General features: G+C 41.2%; 1 protein-coding gene across 1 annotated transcript; it reads left to right on the top strand.

The window, feature by feature from the left end:
• Positions 1-3,815: 3,815 nt before the first annotated feature.
• FBXO33 (F-box protein 33) lies at positions 3,816-23,803 on the top strand. Its single transcript, XM_054276408.1, has 4 exons — positions 3,816-4,324; positions 10,707-10,817; positions 16,382-17,067; positions 21,408-23,803. Exons 1-4 carry the CDS (start codon positions 3,816-3,818, stop codon positions 21,677-21,679), a joined length of 1,578 nt encoding a protein of 525 aa, XP_054132383.1. The 3' UTR covers positions 21,680-23,803.
• The last annotated feature ends 872 nt before the right edge of the window (positions 23,804-24,675 follow it).

Genomic DNA, 24,675 nt, shown 5'->3' with positions numbered 1-24,675 from the left:
CCCGGCCGGAAACACCGCGCGGGCTCGGGGCGAGCGCGGGGCGGGGCGACGCTGCCGCCGGCTGCTCCCGTCGCCCCGAAAAGAGACGAGAACAGCCTGGGATCTCCCCGTTCCCGTGGGGTCGTTACCAGGACTGCAGTCTTCAGCTGCAGCCTGGTTCCTCTTCCAGTAAACCTTTTTTATATGGATTGCTATCGTACAGGTGAACGTTGTGCCGGAACCTTATGGAAACCTTCAATCTGCTGGGCTCCTTTTTCCACATAAATCAATACGGAAGACACATTATCCCAGGTTGTTACAGCACACGTGGAAACACCGGTTTCCTACTAATACTTTGTTTCTGTTTAGGCTTTGCTCTGACTTGCTGCTCTGTCTCTTCTTGCTAATGATGGAAAACTCCAGGAGTTCACTGTAGCTCACAAAAAAAATATACCAAATCAGTAATTCCAGAAACATACATGTCTTTGCAATGTACCTAAAAAAAACAATAAAGGACTGAGTAATTTTTAAAAAACTTGCACTTTGGTTTTAGCTTGTTATCTGTGCATGACCAGGATGGAGCACCTGAAGAAGCTGGCAGCCTCTGGTCCTGACATTAGCACTGAATCAGTGACCCTCAGGTCCTATAAACTTTAACTCGGTTATGGCTAACCCATAGCTTTGGAGCCATGTGTGATTCCTGACTCCCGTGCCAGCACAGCTGCTCATGGCACATTCCTGATGCTAGTACTGATAACTAGTGAAAGCCCTCGTGCTATGAAAGTAACCCAACAGCAGCTGTCAAGGCTAGCAAAATCAGGTTTCCTGAGGCTCCCTCAGAGCACAGCCTCTTCTGATCCACGGTGGACTGTGAAAAAAAACCTGCGGTCACTTCTTGGTAAATGGCTGTCATCTCTTGCCTTGAACTACTTTGGAATGGTTTCTTTTTTCCAGTCCCTCCAAGATATGCAATATAGCTGCACGGCCTTTCAGAACATTTGAAAATTTTATTTGCAGCATAAAGATTCACAGTATCTCCCTCAGCTTTAAATGTGCAGTGAGTGGCTTAATGGAGGAGTCATAATGACAGCCTACTGTTTCAGCAAAAAGACTATTGACAGCTATCTGCTGGAACCACCTGGTCACTCCATAAAGTCTGCAAGCAAGTTAGATGCATGTCTTTTTCTGAGGTAATTATCCCATCAGCTTGCAGGCATTGCATTAATACTAACAAAAGCCTGCACGGTGAAATCAATTTTCAGTCAGGCTGAAGCACATTTCTGTTGTACAAGGCAGGGAAAAGTGATTCAACACCCAGAATCAACAGCCTCAGAGACTGGGCTGCCTCAGTGCCATACTGGATTATATTAGGGAATCCATAAAGTCTGTCATTTATCATATTGGACCACTCAGCCACAGTTGTGGTGGCCTGAAGCTTTAGACAGATTCATTTATTTAAGCTTACAAAAATGAAAGTAATAGCTTCTGAGACTGAATTTTTTAACAGAATCCCAAAAAGCTGGAGCTTATTAAATGGCCACACAGCAGTAACAGTAAAAGACCATTTCACTGTACTGTGGAAATATATTGAGGAATATATTCAGTGCAGGTAGCTTGGTTTGCACTGCAGTGTAAGCTGCAGATTGAGCTCTCTGGATGTTTGGAGTCGGAGGCAAGAGGCTGTGAACTGCCAACCCTTTGACAAGCTCAGGGACCTGTGGCCCAACCAGGTGACTGGGCACTCAGAGACATGGCAGGAGCCAAGGGCCCCCAAATGTTCCCATGCTTAGACTGTGAGGGTAAAAAACCCAGGGTTTCCTTTGTTCAGGACCCCAGCTCAAGCTGTTTAGTTATTGGATCAAGACTGAATTATTTTAAGGACTGGGACCAGTGAGACTCTGCTATGGGAAACCTGGCTTTGAGATGGTAAGGAAACCTTGTCTGACGGTGTGAGTATGGGGGAGTGTGGGGAGCCAGGCTCACTGGGGCTGTCCACTGGGAAGGGATTTTGGTCCCATCTTAGGTGAGTGAGAGTGTGACTGCCAGAGTAGGTCCTGGATGGTCAGACAGCAAAGTTTCCCTAACTCAGCATACCATTTTATTACTGATCCAATACAATCTAACAAAGGCAGCAATAAATGCAGAACTACTAACTTCATAAACCAACTTTTCTTGATGCTACTTTGGTAATCCAAAGGAACTGAATCATAAAGCTTTATGCTGTTTTACATTAAGATGCTCAGTAATCTTGGAAGTCCTTTGACTCATCACCAGCTCAACAATGGGGAGTAGTTGAGTAGATATTAAAATATGGAGACATGTAGGCGCATAAGTTCCTTTCATTTGCATCCTTCCAGGCCAGATGAGTTTGCCTGCTGCAGAACTTGCATCTTGACTGCCTGGTGAATTTTGGTGGAATCCACAGTGGGAGTAGCACAGCACTTAGCTGAGTTGTTTATGCTGGTTCAAATAACTTGTGCAGGTGTGTGAAGCAGCACCAGTCCCTGATGAGAGAACCAGCCCTGGGAATTTTCTATAGTTTTGCTTTCATAACAACACCTGCCTCTACAGGCTCCTTCTCTCCAATCAAGGGGAAATGGAAGACACATATCCCCCAGGACTAGATTAAAGAAAAGCTTTAAAGAAAAAGTGATGCTGTTTTTTCACCCCTGCTGTGAGACAGCAGACACGGCTAGTCATGGAGTAAAGGGAGAGAGCTGATTTGAATTTGGTTGCTAATGAATCTGGTTATAATGTGTGCCTACTCCGTATACAGAGGAGTCTAGACTTCATTTCTATTAGCACATCTTTTATTATTTTGTGCATGCATTGCTGAACACTCAGATATAAAGTTGTTAAATAAACTGTGTCCATTATTCCAAGATACTGGCAGTACTCAATTTTATTTCGATAAGTTGTTTTTCAATTATAAAATATATGCAATTATCAGCACTTTGTTGTTCAGCCTTTCAGCATCAGCACGTAACAGACTTAAATTCTCTCAGAACTCTGTATGCACAGAAGTCACCCTTACACACCTACAGCGGATGTTGGCACGGGTGTTATAAAAGCGCGTGAGATTTAAGAAACTGAAGAGTGCTAAGATTTGGAGCATTTTCTCCTGCATCGTCCCAGGCTCGCACCCGGTTGTGTCACATGTCGGACTCTGCCGCGCTCCACCTTTCCTGCGCAGTCAGCGCGTTTCCCGCGGCAGCAGCAGGAATGCCGCTGAGGTAATTTTGCTGGCTCAAAGGCGTACGTGCGGTCCCGTACGGGCCTCGGCGGCGGCGCCGCCGCCACCAGACATCACCAGACACCCTTCCCAAGTTTTCCTAAACACCGGGGGCCGTCCTGCGCCTGCCCCCGGCAGCGGCAGCCGCTCCCCCCCGTGCAGCCCGCAGCAAGGAACGTGGTCCCGGGCCGCGCCCCGGGCAGAGCCTCCGCCGCACTGCGTTGGGAGCCGCCGGAGGGGCGGGGAGCGGGGGGGCCGCGCCGCCGGCACGGGGGGGGAACGGCCAACGTCCCCCGCGGGGCGGGCGCGCCGGCTCCGCCTCCCAGGCCACCGCTGGCACGTTCCATTTTCTCCGCGGGGGAACCCTCCTCCCTCCGCCGCGGCGGCTCTGGCCGCTCCGCAGAAACAGAGCGCGGCGCCGGCGGTGTCTTCCTTCGCACGCCGCCCTCAGATCTAGGTGGTGCGGCCCACCTCTCCCCGCCGTGCCGGGCAGTGGTAGCGGCCGCTCCTCCCCTTCGCCTTCCCCCCCGGCGGCGGCGCGGGTGGTGCGTCCCGGCAGCAGGCGCGTCCCGGCCGGCGCCCGCCCCCCCGCGCCGTGTCATTGATGTTGTTGTTTGTGTCGCAGGAGCCGCAGGCCAGGCCGGGGCCGCCGCCCGGGGCCGCCGCCGCGGGGCTGGGGCCGGCGCCAGGGATGTCGGTGTGCGGGGAGGCGGTGGGCGCCGGCTCCCTGCCCAGCGAGCTGGTGGTCCACATTTTCTCCTTCCTGGCGGCTCCCGACCGGCTGCGGGCCTCGGCCGCCTGCTCGCACTGGCGGGAGTGCCTCTTCTACCCGGCGCTCTGGCCGCGCCTCCGCCTCAGCCTCCGCGTCTCGCCCGCCGAGCGCCCGCGCCTCGAGTTCCTCATGCGCAAGTGCGGCTGGTTCGTCCGTGAGCTCCGCGTACAGTTCGCCGCCGACAACTACCCCACCGGCGGCGGCGGGGCGGCGGCGGGCGAGGGCGCCGCGGTGGCGGGGGACGGGGAGGCGCCGCCGCCGCTGAGCCCGCGCTGGCTCGACCTGCTGAGGACTTACCTGGAGCTGGTGCTGTGCGTCCTGAGCAGCGTCCGCAACAACAGGTACTGCCGGGGGAGCGCCGGGCCGGGCGGGGGGGCAGACGGAGCCCCCGGGCCGCGCGGGGCCCGGTCCGGCCGTCCCGCCGGTTTCTGCGGGCGGAAACAACGCCCGAGCCGGCGGCGGCCGGTTCGTGCTGGGGCTCGGAGCTGCGCTGTGTGTGTGTGAGAGAATCTCCGAGTTGGGCAGGAACGGGGACGCGCCGCTTCAAACTACCTAATTTTTATCATATAGTGTAGCTTGAGGAGGGGTATAGGCGCTCAGACGTCCAGTCGGCGAGCGGCTGGTCCATACGCAAAACAAATACAGCTGCAGTAATAAAAAGTTCGTCTTTTGGATGGAAGCGGGGAATGCAGCTCGAACGGAGCAAGTGAGAGCCAGGAGTCTGAATTTACTGCATAACAAGACAGCTTTCTCATTTAAAATAAGCCTTACTACGGACAGAGTTTAGACCTTGTGTATGCTTGCAAAAAAGTATGAAAAACTAGTAAGGGGGAGTTAAAATTACAGCTCTGGCACGCTGAATTACTGCCCCAATAACATACCTTTGCCTTTCCAGCTATGAGGTCTTTCGCTGTAGAAAAGCTGAGCTTTCATGCCACCTCTCGTTTTAACTGCCTGTCTGAGGTTTGAGGAGATTTTATGTTCTTTTGTTCATTGAAAAATATGTTCACGTGTAGGACTTTCTTGGCCCAGTTGAATTTAAATCGTAGAAATATTTTCGTGTGGTTTGTAGTTGAGATTTGTTTTTCACACACTTATTTTGGCAGGTTAGCTAATTTCCTAAGCTTTGAGGTCCTTAAGACAAAAATACTTGCATTCTCTTCACTGTGTGGGGGTGTGATAGAGATAATAAGATGATAATCAGATATCCTAATGTATGGCCTCTAGTCAGCATGTAGGAAAGCAAGAATATTACAGTTAGGTTATGATGAGTTTGGAAAGCCATGTAGGTTTTAGGATAGGAAATAGTTAATATTATTTCCCCTCTGTGCGCATGTAGCTTCACTTATCAAGGGAAGAAAAAAAGCTGCAAGTGTTTTAGGGCATCTTTAGGATGAATTAAACCTTGTGGATGGCCTTTAGAAAACTAACTGCAACTGAGTCATGATCTTGTTACCGCCCCCTTTGATTCCAGAGGTATGAGAGAGTAGCTTGAGGCCTTCCTTGTGTCTTTATTTTGAATTGAAGCAAGAGAACTTTAAATGCAGTTCCTCGTTGGTTTGAGATGAATGCAAATGTGGTCTGTGAAGTCTTGCTTTCAGTTCCTCTGCTCTGTTGCCCCCAGCAGGTCCTTCCTGTGGTGCAGCTGCGATGGCTGAGAGTTACAGACCTCACTTCAGAAAATAGCTCGTTAGTCCAGCTCACCTTTATCTTAATTCATTTCTTGCCCTGTGAATCCTTGGTGTGTGAATCGTGATCGTCTGGCTTGATTGGTCTCCTCTTGCATTTCAGGAGCTTTCACTTAACTGTGGACTCTGTGGGAAATCCAGCTAGTATTATAAGAGGAAAAAATCTGAGGCAGATATCGTGACATGGGCTTGGAATTTTAAAATAAGTAGTATCTATAGGAGCTGTTGCATGGGGATGTTGTTAGAAAACTAAATTGTTTCTTTTTTTCCTCACTGAAGTTCGAGGCTGTCAAAATTAACTGCGATGTGAGAAGGCTTTTGATACACTTTTTCTTTTGAAAAATTCTCCATGGCCTTATCTGAAATCTGTACTAGGATACTTGCTTTCTGAAGTTCATTTTACAGATTCTGTATGCACAGTGGGACTCAGGACTGCAGTAAAACACTGTGCAGAAGTAGTTGTTTCTCCAGTACCTGTTCTCTGGTAGATTAGTATCATTTTGGTGGTAAAACAGGGAAGAAATGTTACCCACTTTGATAGGATTTTGCATTGCCATACTCTCTTGCTGTCTCTAAATCATTTATATGCTGCTCTTTTGGCTTGAAATGAATGATGCGTGGCTGGGTAACACAGGGTACCTGATTATTACAGCAGGCTTTTTTTAATGGCCATTTAAAAAATTGGGGGAAGAGTGGCATAATTTACATTAAGTACTTGACCTTTTTTCAGTTTTACTTTCAGAATAGATTTTTTTTTTCCTTGATCAGACTAAGTTTTTAGTTTATTTTCATGTTTGAGGGGTTTTTTCCTTGCAAAGTAACTACCTATAAATTATTAGTTCTTAGGTAGAACACTGTGTTTTAGATCTTTAAGTAGATTTTTGAGGTTGAAAAGAGGTGAGGAGGAGTATTACCACGTGCCAAATTGCTGCTTAGTTCTTACTGTGACCACCTAATGTCTAAACCAGAGACCTTGCCACCTGCTTGATGCTTAGTTTTGTCTAAGGAGGGACTGCAGTCCATAATTAATTTCTCTAATTCTCTTTATTTATCTGTAACTCAAGGGCTGTTAATAATTCCTTCTTGTTTTCACTGCATTTCACTGTATGCAAGATAGCAATTGTAATTTCCAAAATAATGTAAATGGAAATTTTTAACTTCTTCAGTGGCTGAATCGATGTAAATGCATTCCTTTTGGAATTAAGTTTAGAACAGGACAGTCTTTCATAACTCCTGTCAGCCCTTGTGATAGCTTTTTGGCAGATAAGTTCAAAAAATGTTCCATTATACACTTCAGAGCTGAAAAGGAAGAAATCTGCCTTTGTGATGCTGTTTCTTAACTGTGTAGAGTTGTTTTGGAGTTTTAAATTTATTATTAAGCAGTGCAGTAGCCACCTTCCTCCTTGCAAGAAAAATCATGTATTTTAAATGGCTACAGATTTCCTTGAGGATTTACAATACTGCAGGACCTAAGAAAAGTAATTACTAAAAGTAATGAAATTTCTAAATGCTCTCTTGGCTAGAGGAGAATGATGTATGGTTTTGCTACTAAGAGCATTTTCTGTACAACATGAAATTGCTAGTTTCTAAGCAAATCTGTGTGTTAAGTCTCAAGAAAAATATTTTGGAGTGACCTTTGCTAGTTCTGGTGGAATTAAGGAAATAACAACTTGTTTGCTACTTGTTTTAAAAACAACTGAGAATTTTTTGACAAATATTCCTGCTGCCAGCCAGTTACCATCCAAAAAGGTATGTTCAAGGTCTGTCTCTCATTTGAAGCCGAGCTCAAGTTGTTTTGTGGGTGGCAACACATGAGGTAATAGGACTGGGACCTTGATGAGTTCTAAGAATGTATCATTTATTTAATGAAAAGTTACTAAAATAGTGCTTATAGTGATCTGTAGCTTTTCCATAAGCTTTTATGTTTATGATAGCAAATGTAGCAAAATAACAAAGCTTATAACTGTTTAAAAGCTGATGTTCTACCTACTTCTGAGAAAAAGGGTGTGGGTGGGCATGATTTTCTTAAGTCCTCATGATCTGCTTCTTCTTGATCTGATCTTTCAAAACTGAGTTCTAGAAGGCAGGGTGGGAGTGTGACAAACTTTGTTTGCACTTATGTGCACACAACAGCTAATAAACACCTTGTGATCATTCAGTAGGAAAATCCTGTTCTTTTATGTAACTCTAAGATACCAAAGTATTGTCTCCTCTACTCCTCCTTCCTTGCTTACAAAGGAAGATAGGAAGGTAGTGACACACACACAGCCCTCTTTTCCTCTGCAGCATGTTAAATTGTGTGACTTGATTGATCTTTGCTACAGAAACAAAAATGCAGATTACTATAAAGCTGTGGTGTTTTGCTGAAGTATGGTATCTCTCGGAGTTACCAAAAATTGGTGAATTGCTCAAAGCAGTAGGCTGCATCTGGTTTTGATGTTTTCTAATGACTGTTTTCTGTTGGTCTAAAGAGGCAGCTGAAACTGGCAGAAACTAGTGCCGTAATACAATATGTGCCTTACCACTTTGTTCGCCCTGAACATAAGCAAGGACATTTTGTGCTTTTTTTGTAAATTGGGTATTAAGAAAGACCGGCCAAAACTGAAGATGGAGCCTAGTAAGAAGCTTTTTTATTTCTAGTACGCTGTTTCAGCTAGCGGAAAATAAATGTTTTAGAAATCCTTCCAAAACACAAGTTTTACCCCCAGCTGTATGTATGGATGTTACACAGGATTAAGATGCCATTATGACTTTTAGCAAAAGATAAGTAACTTTTAAATAATTTTATTTAAATATCAATCACTTTATGGACTCTCTGAAATGAAGATGAGCAGTGAGCTGAATGTCATGGAGTTGTATAAAAGCACAAATAGTAGCAAAAATCTAACATTGTGTTGAACTGTGATCAGATTTGTAGATGGTAATAACTGTGCTGTGAATGGAAGAATAATTGGATATTGTCATTGGTTAAGTTTTCAGGCAGAGAACTTTTCCATTTGTCTCTGTACTGCATGAAATGACAATCAAAAAGATGAAGGAAAAATATGTGGGGTGCTGGTAATTAGTGTTCCATGTGTGCTGTGCTTTGGTGGTCCTCTTAATGCCTGCCTACATCTGCTGTAGCATTGGCTGGTGGTATGAGTGGCACAAACCCAGACCTGTGCTTGATGTGAATATGGAGGTGATTCAGAACTGTTCTTGAGGCTGCATTTTGGCTCTTGACTCTCATAAATAAGTCACCAAGATCAAAAGATAAAGGTTACTTACAGCATTGTCTGTGAGCACTACTTTTCAAACCTGGTGGAGGTTTCTGCTACTTCCCTGTCATACCAGATTATCTCTTACAGCTTTTGAGGAAAAAAGAGCCCAAAATACTCTCAAGTTGGGTGTGCCAGTGTTTTAGGTTTCCCTGCCAAACTTATTCTTTATTATGGTCAGGCAATGTCTTAGACAACATTCTACAAAATATGTAGAATATTGATCATATTTTAAGTCTTAGTTTATTTTAGGGTATCATCAGTACAATAGGCCTGTATTTAAAATGCAAAATATTAAATGTTTGGAATTTCAGACACAGTTGTAAATTCTAGGTATTTGACTCCAGTATTTGTCAGACTTTATATGGAGCTCATGGATCTCGCTATTAAGTTGTTGTTCTCCTATAGAAAAAAGTAGCAGGTGCAACAGTGGATAGATTTGAGGCAATCAGGGTGCTGGTTTTGGATACAGGAACTTCACAACAGGTAAATTATGATTTATGGTAGATAATAATTTAGACTGCAACTCATACTTACTAAAAATGTAAAACTTGGCTACTTAATCCTTTTTTGCCCCTGTCTTTTCTTGGTAGAATATCAGGTTGTACTGTGGAGGTAGTGAACTGTACCAGAGCTTCCCTATGCTTTGAGCATGGTAATCATATTGCATTTTCCTCAAGGCTGATTTGAAATACTAGTATATGCTTTGTGAGCCAGAAGAAATAAGGATTTATGGTAACTCATGTAATTGTGAGCTACAGGTTAATTGGCATCTACTGTTTAGGATTAATTTAATTTATGTGTCCATTTGTGGTGAAACTGGAGTTTCTGCCTTGTTAATTATCAATTGCAGACTAGTCCTTGCATGTTAGGAGTAAATCTAATTTATAGGCTATATAAATAAAAGAAATGTTGACCCAAAACTTAGTCAACTACAAAAATAATAATAGTAAATGCTACACAGCTACTTTAAAACTGCAGTCATTTGCATACCTCTTTCTTGATCTGTTTTAGGAATAGAAAAGATCCAAGTCAGAAAACTGAACTAGGGAAAGGAAAAGTGACTGTCTAGTGCACTGTGTCATGTTCAGCATCAACTCAGAGGTTCTTCTTTCACTTCTTTTTAGGTATTATTAAGGTTAAATAATTTTAACCTTATTAAAGGTTAAAATCATATGTCATGGTGGAGCACTGTTCCTTACTGATGGGAAATATTAGAAAAGCTTCCCCTACTTTGATACAACAGAAATTAGACATTTGATTAGGGTGTGGGGAGGTTTTGCTTTTCCTGTCTGAGGTTTATGATGCCTTGATGGAGGCAGGTTTGGGCTCCCATTTGTTACCCAGCTGACGTCAGTTCTCAGGCAGGGTTGTTTGTGGTTGTATTCTACCTGGGCATTAAATGCAGTGTTAAATGTTGAAAGGAGTAACTGTTTGATGTTTTCATTGTGACACTTAACACATATTTTCCAGGGATTAAAAATTGTGTGAAACCACTCCTGAGTTTTCTTTGTGGTGCTCCAGGCTTGCTGAAAATACTCCAGTGCAGACTGAAGAGCAGTATTTGATCTTACAGTTGCTTTCAGCAGTTGGTGTAGTCCTCTTCCCCTTTGGTCTCATTTGCTGTAGTTCCATAAGTGCCTGCATAGGTTTCCCAACACAGACTATGTGTTCCATGTAATAGTGGGGTTTATTGCCTGTGTTTGTCTTATCCAGAGTGATTTCCCACACCATTTTAGTTTTGTGTACAGATTCCTTTTTATTTTGTTGTTTCCTAGGAACCTCCAGAAGTTAAGTCTCTTTGGGGATATAAGCATTCTGCAGCAACATGGAACCATATCAAATACCTACCTTGGAAAGGTTGATCCTGATGGCAAGAAGATTAAGCAGTAAGTTATATTTGTAAATTATCAAATACAGGACAATAATAATGATAATAATAATAATAATAATAATAATAATAATAACAACAGGACTTTCAGAAGTTCCTGAAATACGTGACTGAGAAGCTTTTAAGTTTTTTACCAGGGTGAAAATCTAAGTTCTTGTTCCTGCTATTTACATGAAGTAGTCTGGTTTTTTGGCTGTTGTATTTTTGTAGGGTTTTTCCCTCGATTCTCAGTAGGATGAGAATCCTTTCTTTTCTCTTTTCGTTGTGTTCTAGAAACAATATTGTATTAATGCCATAGAAGGGGAGGAGGGGTGAGGAGCTGTTACCAGCACCTCTTACTATTGCTGTACATGAAAAAAATTAGAAGAGGAAGTAATCTGTTGTATTTCATAAGAGTTAAAAACATATTTGTGTTTATGTTCTCTTTCAAGTTTGCTCAAAACTTGAGAGAGAAACAGAGAAACTGTTGAAACACGGAACTGCTACAACTTATTTCAAATTGCATCTGAAAACTAGGTTATGTATTTGCAGAATTCCTGAAAGATCACAGCTCCCAGTGTGCTTGTATAGTTCAGAGGTATATTTCAGCTTGCCATTATTACATTACGGGACAGTCCTTGAATGCTTCTAATCCAAATAGTTATTTGTTCTTCTTTGGAAAAGGTTAAATACACTATAAACAGCTGCTGACTTCTGGAATAAATTACCACAGAGGGAGTGGTGCAGATTTAGCTATTTTAGCAGTACTGCTAAAACTTCTGATACAATAAAACCTGAATGCCATAATTTTAATTTGTGTCAGTTTAAACATCTTTCACCCAGTAGCTTGGGAGTAGAGTAAGTACAGCCACTCTAGGTGTTTACTATTTTTTGTTTTGAGAGATTTTTAGAACCAGTGTGGGTATATTATCAGATTAATGTATGTATGTGAATACAGTCATCAAACTGAATGTTTGGTCCTGACCTAAATTTGCAAACCAGTGCAAACAGAGCTGTGAGTCACATACTGTGTCTTGTTCATCTGTTATGTTTCCAGTGCAGAACTTGGAGCAATTTGTGATTCTGTCTAACATATGTACTGTAGTGCTGTGTGCAGGTAAAAGGCTCATTTGGTAAAAGCTCCTTTGTTTGATACCCTTTGTGAAAATATAATATCAAATCTTTGCAAAGGAGCTTGAAGGGAGCCATCTAAGCAGATGTTTACTCAGCTGAGTGCATGGTCAAACGTTTCTTCAAGCCAGTATTCACATTTTGGAACCATAAACCATTCAGAACTGATTATCTAACTTGTTTGTCTTTTAGATTAATATTAACCTTTGCACATTTTGGAATGAGCAAATAAATAATAAATGCTACTTCTTTTTAGTTTAGTTAATTTTGGTGTTGGGTTTTTGTGTTTGTTTGTTTCTTGTTGTGAGTTTTTGGTTGGTTTTTGTTTTTTTGTTTTTTTTTTTTTGTGGGGGTGGTGTTTTCTTTTGTTGTTTCTTTTTTGGGGGGGGGGGTTATTGTTGGTAGGTTGTTTTTTTTTTTTTTTCCCTAGAATAAAACAGTGTATTTGGGACTTGCTAGTCCTTGTCTAAATTTAAAGGAAAGCTGACTGTTTTATTCAGTTGTCTGAAGTCTGAGAGCTAGCAGCAGACTTAGTTCAGAAAGTAAATCTTTATGGCTTCTTAGCCTTGTTTTTTGCACTTGGGGTTTGCATCAGTAAGTTGCAAATGTGAATGCTGATAACTAAGAGTGAAAGGTTTAAGCAACCTTTGGAGCCAGTGTTACTGGTTGCTGAGGATTTTTGGAACCTGTATGGTGATGAACCTTATTAGCTGTTTCAGAAACTTCCTGCAGTTAAAGCAGTCAGGGAAAAAAAAGTTGATTCCTGAAATCTGACTTTGAGCTGGGTGTAACAGACTGTAGGTGCAATCTCAGCTCTTACAGAGCCATTAGGATGCTTTTCAGGTTTAAGGCTAAGGGTTTTCCTGAGGCACAGGAGGCTTTGCAGCATATTTTCAAAAACACAAGTTTCCATAAGTTTGTGATGCCTATTCCTTTTCTATACACCATGTGTGTCCCTGGTTACTTTCTAAAATTCTCTTTACAACTCTGTTTCTTGGTATTGGGATGCTTGGTGTAAACAGTTCATTTGTCTTGAGTTGAATAAAGGGTAGTTGTCTAAAATTTTGGCTTTCTGAAATCTGCTTCTCATTATTGATCCATGTGGTTCAGATAGTTTGGTTTCCAAAAGAACCAGTTTAGCCTCTGTTATTAAACAAAATATTTTAATTGATAGTATTTAATTAAACAAATGGCCTCCATATGGACCTTAGTAATCTGTCTGCTTCCTGTCCAGGGCCATGGATGTGCTTCAGTCCTGGTTAGGACTGGTTTGGGAGCTTAAACACTAACTGTGCCTGTTTAGTCAGGCTTTGGTCTGTCCTCTGGATGAAAGCATCATTTGGGACATGAATTGAGAAAGTACATGAAAAAATTTTTTTTTCCAGTTGTTTGTTTCAGTGTAATAATGTGTAGGTTACAGGTCAATGGTGACCCTCCCATAAGTGCTGCCTGCAGGGAGCAAAGGGGGCTGATGGCACTTGTTGAGGCATTAGTAGGCTGCATTGCTTTTTGGCATGTGCTGAGTGAATTCTGCTTGCATTTTCTGTTATATGCTCAAATTTCAGTTTTAAAAGTGAGCTCTGAAATAATTGTGTTAAGTTAGCATAGATGTTGTAGTACCTGCTGGACAGTTGGGGTAAAATTAACATGGTAATAGAGTGGGTGTTAATTTCCAAGAATTCACTTGTCGGTTTTTCAGAATGCAGTTCAGGCTATTTTTGCAAACTCCAGTTAGATGCAATCTGTTTGTGAAAAATAGAATGTGCATAAGAATTTGCAGGGGAGGAAAAAACCAAACCTGCTAGGCTGTTAAAAAAATATTTGAAATATGTTAAAATTAATTACTTTTATCTTATATATTGCTTTCTGTCTGGCCTTTTTAAAAAGCAGGTATTAAAAATAATTCAGAAATTATTACTGTTAAATTTTCTCTACTGACATGTGTGATCTCTGTCTGGCTAAAAACTGAAGAAAGTTTTCTTAGGACCTACAGTCATTAGATTAGCAGCACAAATCTGCATACTTGTGTAAATACTTTGATGCTTGCAATAAAAACTTGATTGCATTAAATCATTTTCTCTCTTTAAAAAGTTTTTACTGCAGTTCCCACTGGGGAAAAAAGCTACCCTAGAGCTGCAGAGTTCTGTGTCATATTTCTCTTTATTAAATTTTGCTGGCACTAAAACAGTATTTTTCTAAACTCAGATAGTTAAGGTGTATGAGAGCCCCAATTTAAACAGATTTTTAGTGTGGTGAGGCATATAGGTGGTAGAATTCTACTGACCATTTCAAAATTAACTTGTCATCAACAGTTCTGTAAAATACTGGAAGCACTATTAAGATTGTTTACCTGGGCTGTTACAAAATAAATCCTACCATTGCTGCAACCATTACAGCACCTTTTGTAGATGTGTCTGGGGGGAGGGAAGAGTCTTTGGAAGAAAGTTGGGATTGCTGTGGTAGAATCTTTTTCTTTGGGGGATTGTGAGATAATCTGCCTTCAATTGAGCATTGGCAAGAATAATGATGAAACAAACATTGCCAGGGTCAAATAAGTTTCTTCTTAACTCCAAATCTAGGAATAAAATGGAAAAACTGCACTGTTCTGTGGGTCTTACCTGTTGTTTAAAACAGTTTCATTTGTGTCACAGTTGTGAGTCCTCAATCTTAAATAAAATATTTGGAGAAATCTGGAAATATAAGTCTTTTTATCTGATGACTATCCTAGGTAAAACCTTGGGAACTGAGGTGTAAAATAAATACAGTAACCACACCAGCTTTCCCCTTTGGGTGAAGTCAGGCCTTGCAAACCCAGTAACTTCATAGGAGAAGGAAGGAAGAACATGGAGGCAAGGGAGGGGATGAATAAGGATTTGCCAAGAGAGAGGATGAGTGAGCACTGATCTTTCAACTTTATTACAACAGAAGGGTTATGGGGCATCAGAGGTAGTAGGTGACAGGTTCAGAGCAAGCAAGAAGAGGAGATAAGCACACTGCAAAGTTCTTTGTTATTGGGTGTTATGGTTGCTAAACCCTTTTTCCCCTAAGGGGGGAACCTGGATGAATTTGTAGAAGTGAAGTCTGTGAGAGTTGCAAAATACATAAAGCCACCTCTGCTCAGAACTGAGTTACAAAGTTTTGGAAACTAGAGAGTTATTTGATAAGTTGCCCCATGTGCTTTCCTTGTTCTGTCACCTTAAGGTGCTAGTGTTTCTCTGCTGTCAGTCAGGATACTGGCCTAAACCTTTAATTTTGCCTGGACATTATCTCTATTAAAGTTATGTGGATGAGAATAAAATATTTTATTTTTTTTGCTTAGATGTATAAACTATACAGATCCTCATAGCAGTAAAAAAAGTGTTCTGTGCAAAACCATTACCTGATTTGGGGAACAAAAATTTCTGCTGTTTTTGTACTGGATCTTATTTCTTGATATTTTATGGTTTTATGGCATCTTATTTCTTGATGTCATAGCCTGGCTCAACTGCTTCTCTGTAATGCTGACCAGGGCTTGAGATCAAATACTTTCCTACACATGTATCTAATATGCTGAAAGAACATTTGTCATTTGGGCAGGAGAACTCTTTTGGGTCTTTACAGCTTTGGAATGGAGACTGGAAAAATCCTTACATGGAGAAAGTTTTTAGAGTGTGACTGTACTATTAGAATTTAATATTGAAAAATTAAAATATTTCTGTTGCATTCTTGAGCAAAATATCTTAACGTAAAGAACATCTATTCACTTATAAAAAGGGGTAGGAGAGGTGAGTGCATCAAAGTTCATAGTAATCTGGCACTGATAATTTGAGATTGAAATGTTACTGGGTCCAAGTTGTTTTGGTAAAACATGAACCTGTTGGCTCTTGAAAATCCAGTTAGTTGTACGTTTGGAATTATTTAAAGTATCTTCTTGTATGTTTGTTCCTTACCCTCTGATGAGCAAATTAAGCAGGTAATGTCACATCATTCTAACTTACTCTCAAAACCAAGTTTGTCACCTTTCATTGAAAATTGCTTTTTTTTCCATACTAAATTTGCAGTTTTGGACAAGTTAGGAAATACAAAAAGCTGTTTTGAAAAACAAGAGCTGCATTTGAAAAGCATTACAGGTTTTCTTATTTGCATAACCTTAAAATGTATGTGGGAGGGTGTTAAATACATGCTGGAAAATACATGAAGTGAAGGCTCATGGTGTGTCACCGTTTTTGAAAGACAAAGTACCTATTTCTTTTAGTTTACAGTTTTAACCTTTTAAGTGCAGTGGATGTTAAAATGCTCTGGGAGGTCTGCAGCCTGGTTGCAGTTCATAAGAACTATAATAATAGTATCTTCCTGCAGAATGAGGCTATAAATGAGGGAAGAGTAATTCTTGAATGAAACAATTGAATGGTATGCAGTTGGTAAGACTAAACCATGTTTAATAGGATCATTGTCTGTTTTGTTTACTTACAGAATCCAACAGCTGTTTGAAGAGATATTAGGCAATAGCAGGCAATTGAAATGGCTGTCTTGTGGGTTAATGCTGCAAATAGTAACTCCCACATCATTGTCCTCCTTATCAAACCCCATAGCCAACACCATGGAACATCTGAGCTTGTTGGACAACCACATCCCTGGTAATACCACTCTTATCACTGCGGTCGAATTGGAGCGCTTTGTGAATCTGCGTTCGCTCGCTTTGGATTTCTGTGATTTCACAGCTGAAATGGCAAGAGTCCTGGCTGACAGCAACCATGTGCCTTTGCATCGACTGTCTCTCCTGGTCCACAGTGTTTCCATAATGCACAAGTCCTTGGACAATATGCCAAAAGATGAGAATTGGCAGGCGCTGACTCGCAACAGCACTAATCTTCGGGTCTATATAATGGCCTTTGATGTCAAGAGTGATGATATGTTAAGGATTCTTAAGCCCAGTATCCCCCTAGAGAGGATTCACTTTGACAGCTATGTCACTTGTGTTTCAGGAGCTGTTGTTGATCTCATATCCAGGCAGTATGACAAGTTCCTCACTCATTTTATACTAATGAATGATGTGATAGATATGTCTGCCTTCCCAGATCTCAGTGACAACCGGAATGAAGATCCCCTTGTCTTGTTAGCCTGGAGGTGCACAAGACTGTCTCTCCTAGCTGTTCATGGTAGGTAACACATTGCATGGGCATAGTCTGTGACTTTTAAATGCTTACAAGCCTTCTGCCTTTCTAATCATAGTGTGCTTTAGTGGCATGTTATACAAAAGGCTGCTGCACTGTTGCTATACATGCTGTTGTTGAAGGTGTTTTATATAAATGAATTTTAAACCTGCTTGTGCCTTACTAACTTCTGTTGAGAAGTCACATAGGATTTTATTAAACTCCTCACAGAAATGAGGATAACTTAAGAAGTGAGCATTCCAAGAGGCTTATCCTGCAAGTGGTCTGCACTGTGCAAGTTCCATTAAGTGACTGGTTACATGTATGTGAACTGAAAGTGAAAACACTTGCTGTTTTTCTGTGAGCTCATGTGCTGGCAAGATTAGATGATTTTGCTTCCTGTTTGTAAATAACACGGGTTAAGTGGCCCAAAGCTGAGAAGAAGAAATGTGTTACCAATTTGGTAAGACTACCAGCAGATGAAGGCTGAAAAGTATGTAGAGGGGGGTTGCCTCACTGAGTGTGCTGGTTTCACCAGTAATACCAGAGCTAGGTTTATCCCACTTATTTATTTGCCATATAGTAGCAAATAACTTTTAGAATTTATTCAGCTCTGTCATCAATAGAGAACTTGGTGGTAGAAGTTACAGCAGTCTGGCAAATTTTAAGGCACTCGAAACTGAAACAATGCAGAATAATGTTTTTTTATTTGTGCTGGAATCAGCTTACCAAGACCAAGTTTGCTGATGCATGAAGGAGTTAAGCAATGGCTATTGTGTTGCATAAGAATAAATGTGTTTCATCAGACTGCTTGGGGGAGTAAATCTCCAGTTGTTCAGTGCAAACAGGAGACCTTCAGCAGCAGGAGGTGGACATTCAGATTTCCATCAGTTCAAGTCAGAAGGTCCTGCTGTATTTGCTCTTTTTTTTTTCTGTGATCTTTTACTGAAAAATCATTGCTGGGGGCAGGGAAGGTATGATCAATTGGGCTGTCTCTCCTTAATAGTTTCCTGGCGAGACAGATTTTGGGTGCTGGTACATGATTGTGCCAATCCAGGCACAATGGCTTTTAGCACTAGGCACTGTGGCTTTTAGCAGTTTCTTCTAGAATTTGGATCAGGACATGTTTGAGGACCTTTAAAAAAAAATAAAATTGTGTTACTCCTCCTGCTACATAAAAGCCCTCTAATATATTATTTAACTTTAAAAGCTAGTGAAGCATCTGAACATAAGCTAGTGTAAGTATCATATCAGTATGTGTCTCTATTCAGTAAAAATTATTAGTCTGTGCAGAGTATTGGGAAAGCAAACATCCCTTATGCTTCTGTCTAGCAAATGGTTGTTGCTACATCACCTTTCTTTGGAGAGATGCTGTGTCTGCCTGTGTGAGAAAATGGCCAAATATCACCTCGCTGTTACATTGGGATTTGCATTCTTTACCTTTCTTTTCCCTGTCCTTGCAGCAGAAGCTGGCTAAGCTGCTTTTAAATGCCTCCTGATCTTTTCTGAGCTGTGGACATAACTTTTCTAGTACTATACTGCAAGCATCGTTCTTGGAGAGTAGTAGCTGTAGATGGAACACTATTAGGAAGAAATATCCAGTACAGCATCTTAGCCTCATGCTTGGATTCCCTGAGGTTTACCATTTAATGTTTTCTGGCTCCACTTGTCATACTATATTGTGACGTTTCCTTCAGAAAAAGAAGGTGGTTTTGTTCAAGGTGCCATAATTTGCTTGAAGTGCTCAGGTTTCTTCTTCTATCTCCTGAAGTGGTTATTCTTCAGCTTCCAGTGCTTCTCAGGGTTTTGTGTGTGTGTATGTTTCATCTTCTGGTATAAGTTTGCTTTTGAAAAAGCTTTTATTTCCATCTGCTTGTGGCTGCCACTTGTCATTGACCGAAAGGGGAAAACATATGCTAAGGACACTTCCCATGGGCTGCCTCAAGATTGTCTTTTGGGGGAAGTCATTGTCTTGCCACTGACAAATGGTGGAAATGTCCAGGAGCCAGAGGAAGGCAGATGTTCAATACATTCTTGCAGAATGAAGAAAGGGTTGTAAAGAGTGTGTGACCATTTGGGATGGGATGGAGACAGTAGGATATCATTGTGGTGATTCACTGGCACTGTGAATAAAAAGCATGGTCCATTTGTGAGAACAAAGGCCTTTTTTATTTTTTCTTCCTCCTTAAGGGAAGGATACTTCCACATGGATTTTTATGACTCTGTGTTATAAACATCATGGTGAAGTTTTATTCTGTCCATGAGCAAAACTAAAGTTGAAATTTTTACTAGCAAGGAAGAATAAATTGCAGTGTGCTCATGGTAAATTTGTTGTTCAGTGATACCAGTAGTGAAGTGATCATTTCCTCTTACCTCTGAATACATAGCTGGACAGAGACATTTTGGCAGCTGGGACGTCACAAAGAAATTTCAGGCAGAGCTTTTGAAAGGAGAGTTCATTTAAAATGAGATTAAGTTTGGAATAAGATGGTTGTTGTAGTGCATAGAGGACCTCACCATAAAAAGTTACAGCAAAAGCCATATACCTGCCCAAATGATGGTAAAGGGTTTTGTATACCAGGCTTTTTTTTTCCTTTTTTTTTTCCTTTATTCTTGGACTTGCTTTCAAAGATTTCTTTGGTAAGTTCCTTTACAGTCGAGATAACTGGAAGGTGGTGTGAGCTCCATGTCCTGACAGGAGTGTGTCATCATACAGGGAGGAATTTTCCATTGAGTTCAATGTCCCTGTTAAGGAAGGGACACTGAATTAAGCTGCCTGAATTAAAACAGTTTCTGTGGACGGTTGTGTTGGAGGTGAAGTATCCAGTAGATGAAGATTGTGGGAATTCATGCATTTGTAATGGTTAATATACCAGAAATGAGCCTTACAGATATGTGCAGGCTTCTTTGTTGAACACCTACCCTAACCAACATACTTCCAGAGACGTAAAAGAAAACAGAACAGAAATTTCTTTTATTTATTACTTTGACATCTTTTCTTCATTCTCTGACAATCTATTTTGATACGTTATGTGGAGCATGTTAACTGCACTGTTGAAGGACCAAACCACAGTTAGCTTTTACTGCTCAGCACTTCGTCTTTCCCAGTTCAAATATTGTGCAGACTGCAGCTTTACTTGGAATCTACTTGGGCATCTCACCAAGAAGTTTAGCACCTGCAAGAATGATGATCATGGCAGAAATGAGCCTTTCCTTTTGCAGTGAAAGGGCTGATTTGGCAGAGCTCCCCAGAAGGTTCCCATCTGTGGTTTGCATCTGAATAGGGAGGAACTTTGCATTTCTCTTAGCCAGGGCACAGAAAGTTTACAGGTAACTGGGGGGGAGTAGGAGCTTTTAAAGAGAAATGCTAATATACAGGGTCAAGAGAGGGAAGCTTTGTAATTATATTTTGTCTTGGACAGAATAAAAAGATACATGTAGTTTATCTTACATATATTTATATATATATATAATATGTACATAAACACACACTGGGATGAGATGAAGAGGCTTTCAGTTTGTGTGCATGCTGACTTTGGTGGTGGCTTGTTTTTTTTTTATAAGCCTACTTTCTAAAGCAATGAAAGCAAATACTTTTTTCTAGCATAAGCAGAGTTTTAAAGCATTCCTTTTATGCATTCAGTTAATTAATAACTCACTTTTTTCGTTCTAATTTTACTACACAGTAAATCACAGAAGGTTTGAAGTTTTATATAAACTTACAGTAGTCCATTGCTCTGCAAGTAGGAGAAAAAGATCTAGAAAAGGTTGATTAAATGATCTGAAATATTTTTATACTTATTCAGAGTGTAAAATGGTGGCTTCACCACTTGAAACCAGAAAGCCCCCCACCATGCCCTAGGGGAATTCTGCCAGATGGAACATGATGGAATGTTGGGAATTTAGCTGACTAGAGACTAGAAAAGTACAAGGCCGTGGCTAATTCCAAGTCTTGCACCTGCAAGATAGCGTGTCTTTGGGCCTAGCTGGTATGATAACAAGTGGACAGAGACACGTAAGAAATAGAAAATGTAAGCCCAAAGGAATGAGGAAGAGTTGATAGTATAGTTTAACCAATAGATCACTTGGCTTACAGAATATTCATGAGCTTATTACTTGCTGTATAAGTGTCTGATGCTCTCTTCAGTAAATGGAACTTGCTGATCACTCATATTGAGTGTCTGAGTCTCCCCTCACCGACAAATGGCTCATCCCCGACAAAGGCCTCATTCTGCGACAATGGAATAGGTTGGGAGAGATAGTGGGATGGTCTGGTATTAAGTACTAGAGTAAGAAAATACCTTGTAGGAAAATGACAGAACAACTTTGTTTTTCTTTCCCCATAGGTTACACAGTCTGGGCTCATAATCTTATAGCAATTGCTCGTCTTCGTGGCTCTGACCTGAAAGTACTGGAAGTCACAGAAGAAAGCATTGAATTCGACCAAGGAGAACTGGCTGATCAGGATGTGGATCCAGTACACAATTTCATTGAGCAAGTGTCTCTCGGATTGGGTCGCCCTTGGCACGCCGTCATGGACATAGAGCTGCTCAGTGTCTTCACTGAGCCAACCCGTCACTTCTACAGAGAGATGCAAAGCTTCAGTGAAGGCATTTAGCTCCTTATTTACAATTCCTGTGGTTACATATGCAAGTAGGGTCCTATTATGTTTTTTCGGTAGTGTGAATTAACCCCTTTTGTGCTGTGTTTAATCAGTATTAGCTATATAGAATTATATATGTGTATTCTACTTCTTGATCAAAGAACGTAGTCGGGTATTGGTTTAGAAGCTGAAAGTGGCAGTGTTTAGGGTTTTCACGGTTAATGGACTCGTCTACCAAACCTTGCAAAGATACAGCCAAAGGCTGTCTGAGGTTGCCGGCTAACTTTAATTGAGTAACTGCATTTTGAATTCTTTTGCTATTCTATTGGAGTCCTGTGCTTGGGAGCCAACTGTTTTTAATACCCATATCCATAGCCCAGTGGATCTCTATGCTGTCATTGTGTGCTTAATCCAGTAGCATGCTACTTAATAGGCTTAAGGGACGAGAAGTCTGTCCAGGGCTGTTCACTGTAAGACTCTTACCTTGCTTGATTTCACGTGCGGGTTCTGCAGCATGGCTTAACTCCATTCTCGGCTTTCCTTAGCTGCTAAGCGGCGGTGTGAAACTCTAGCAGTTCAGGTTCCTGCACTTACACATCCACTCCATAAAGCTGTAGTCTTTTGGATTCTTTGCAAGCTCCTCCTTGTTTGTTCTCACGTTCTGTCATCTTCCTTAAAAGTTAGCTTTGGGCCAAAGTTTAAAAGGAGAAAGCAAGAAATGTGCGCTCCGGTGAGGTAAACGCGTAACAGTGAAGATTTCAATACAAAGGTCTACACCTGCAAACAAACATTAGTCGTGAAATCCCTAACAACCAAGTCACTGGATTTTCTCTGTCAGCGCCTGTGTCAGCTGCCAAAGAATAGATTAAAAACGAAGAAGTGCCCACATGCTGGCAGGGGCAGGCCAACTTTTGGCCAGCCAGATACTGCTAGATTGTAATATATAAGGTCGAATTTCGACCTGTGGTACACAGCTGTGCTGTGGCTCAGTCAGCAACCTCAGAACTCTTAACAAACATGCACCTGTTTCACTGTGAATAGTGAATGTAAAGGAAGGAAAGGAAACAAATACAAAGCTTGTTCTATCACAGGTATGAGCTGCTATGATGCATGAAGAACATTCCATGAAGTATGTTTTAAAATCTTGTTATATCTGAGAGGCTTTAGAAGCCGATGTAACTGTTTCAGGGCAACCGCGGTACAGACGTGGTCTCTGTGAGACTTCCACCTGACCCCAGTTTTAAGTGGTACGAATGTTGTGCATTTAATGTTTAAAGGACAGTCTGCAATAATAAAGTAAGTGGCCAACGTGGGTGCCCAGCAGTGCTGAGACCTGGCTGCTATATTGTAAGCTTTGGAAAACACAATTTATGCAACAGATGTCCAGATATGATTCTATTTATGGAAAAAGTTTATATGTGTTTTACAAATGGTTTTACCATCTTATATTAAAATGACCTTTTGACAGGTGTGCGCTGTTTTGTCTCCAGTGAGCACATACCATGCGGATTTTATATGTACATCAGTAGAGTGAATCCACTGGCACAGTGTGTGTATATGCCAGATGTGGTGAGATTTTATCTTATAAATGTGATCAGATTAAAAAAAAACTCCTGACAGAAAATGTAAGGAAACCAGCTGAATGTTTGAATTGATGACTGATGTTGTATGGTTTATGTTAAATGTTATATTCTTTTAATCAATGAATAAAGCATTAAAAATTGATCGCTGTATAAAATACTTTATTGTTATCAGCATGAAGATTTCTAGAATTAAAATGCAACATCGTTCATAAGATGTGTGTAACTAGTAGCTCCCATTGTGTTTAGGTCAGCAGAAAAATCTAAAATAAGTCACACAATTTTTTTAAATTTGGCTGAATTTTGTCAACACTTTTTGGGGTGGTGGAGGAATGGGAAGGATGCTTTGCTAAAGATCAGACCAGTTAGCACAAACAGTATATCATTATATGACCTATTAGACTGATACAGTAAACTGTGGATTGTAGAATATAGAAGACTATTTTTGAGAAATTACTTCATCAATTGCAATTGCTTAAATCAAAATCTAATGTGCTCAAGAAAAATGTGTAGTACTTCTTTGGTGTCCCACTATTAAATAGATTATGAATACCTGCAACGCTTCAGTTTGACGTTTTATCCGTACTCAGAGTACACAGCTGTGCCTTCTGAATGAAAGCTGCAATGTCTGCTCAGCTGGTGGAGAGCTGCTGTGCCCTGCAGTGGCTGACTGTGCTGTGAGGCTTGTCAGAGTGGCTGGTCAGTGTGTGCGTGCCAAGCACGGACTTCATTCGAGCTCCTGAACTTCATGGTACCATAGCCCAAACTGCTGCCAAGTGTGAAAACTGCACTGCTTGTTCAAGCAGTTTCCTGGATCTTCCAGATGTGGTAAGCAAGATCGTTTGCCAATATACTGAAGAGATGCTGTGGGCGATTAAAATAAGGTAAATACAGTTACAGCTTTTCATGTTCCAGGAAAGTGAAATATTGGCACTTGTTTTGGTGCCTTTCAGGGCTCAGCCTCAGAAGGGAGGTTTATGTAGCAGATAAATCTGATGGTGATTGCTCAGCAGCATCTGAACCTGAAGTTTGGTTTTGAAGGGTTCAAGATTTCAGGAAGTCACACAGAAAAAGCCAGAAACAAAGCAAATTCTGTGTCCTCTGCTTTAAACAGTTGCAGAATGGTAATTTTATCTCTGCAAGCTATGGCATTTTATGGGTAACTGCCTTACTAAACAGAGTTGGGAAGTAACCTGTTTGCCTTTCTGTTGTATAAATGTGTTTTTAATCTGTTTGGTCTAACCTATTTTCTGCTTTGTTGTAATTAACTTAATCTTGAAAGATATGATGAGGAGCAGGGGAAGCAGCTCACTTAACTACAGCAGGGGCCTGTGCAGCCCTTTCACTCGCTGCAGCTGCAGCCAGAGCTGGCTCTTAGCAGTGGCTGTGCATTGTCAGAATGCTCCAGGTCTGATGTGTTTCATACAGCCT

The sequence above is a fragment of the Melozone crissalis genome, unplaced genomic scaffold (genome assembly GCF_028551555.1).
Source record: "Melozone crissalis strain CALT ecotype California unplaced genomic scaffold, PUWL_Pcris_2 ptg000018l_1, whole genome shotgun sequence".
NCBI classification, from domain to species: domain Eukaryota; kingdom Metazoa; phylum Chordata; class Aves; order Passeriformes; family Passerellidae; genus Melozone; species Melozone crissalis.
Note: the sequence above shows the minus strand (reverse complement) of the source record. Positions and strands in the feature narration are given on the sequence as shown.

Excerpts from the sequence above, each read along its gene's own strand:
- FBXO33 (XM_054276408.1), top strand. The coding sequence starts at position 3,816 with ATGTTGTTGTTTGTGTCGCAGGAGCCGCAGGCCAGGCCGGGGCCGCCG. Across the intron at positions 4,325-10,706 it reads AGCAGCGTCCGCAACAACAG|GAACCTCCAGAAGTTAAGTC; the intron begins GTACTGCCGGGG and ends GTTGTTTCCTAG. Across the intron at positions 10,818-16,381 it reads GATGGCAAGAAGATTAAGCA|AATCCAACAGCTGTTTGAAG; the intron begins GTAAGTTATATT and ends GTTTACTTACAG.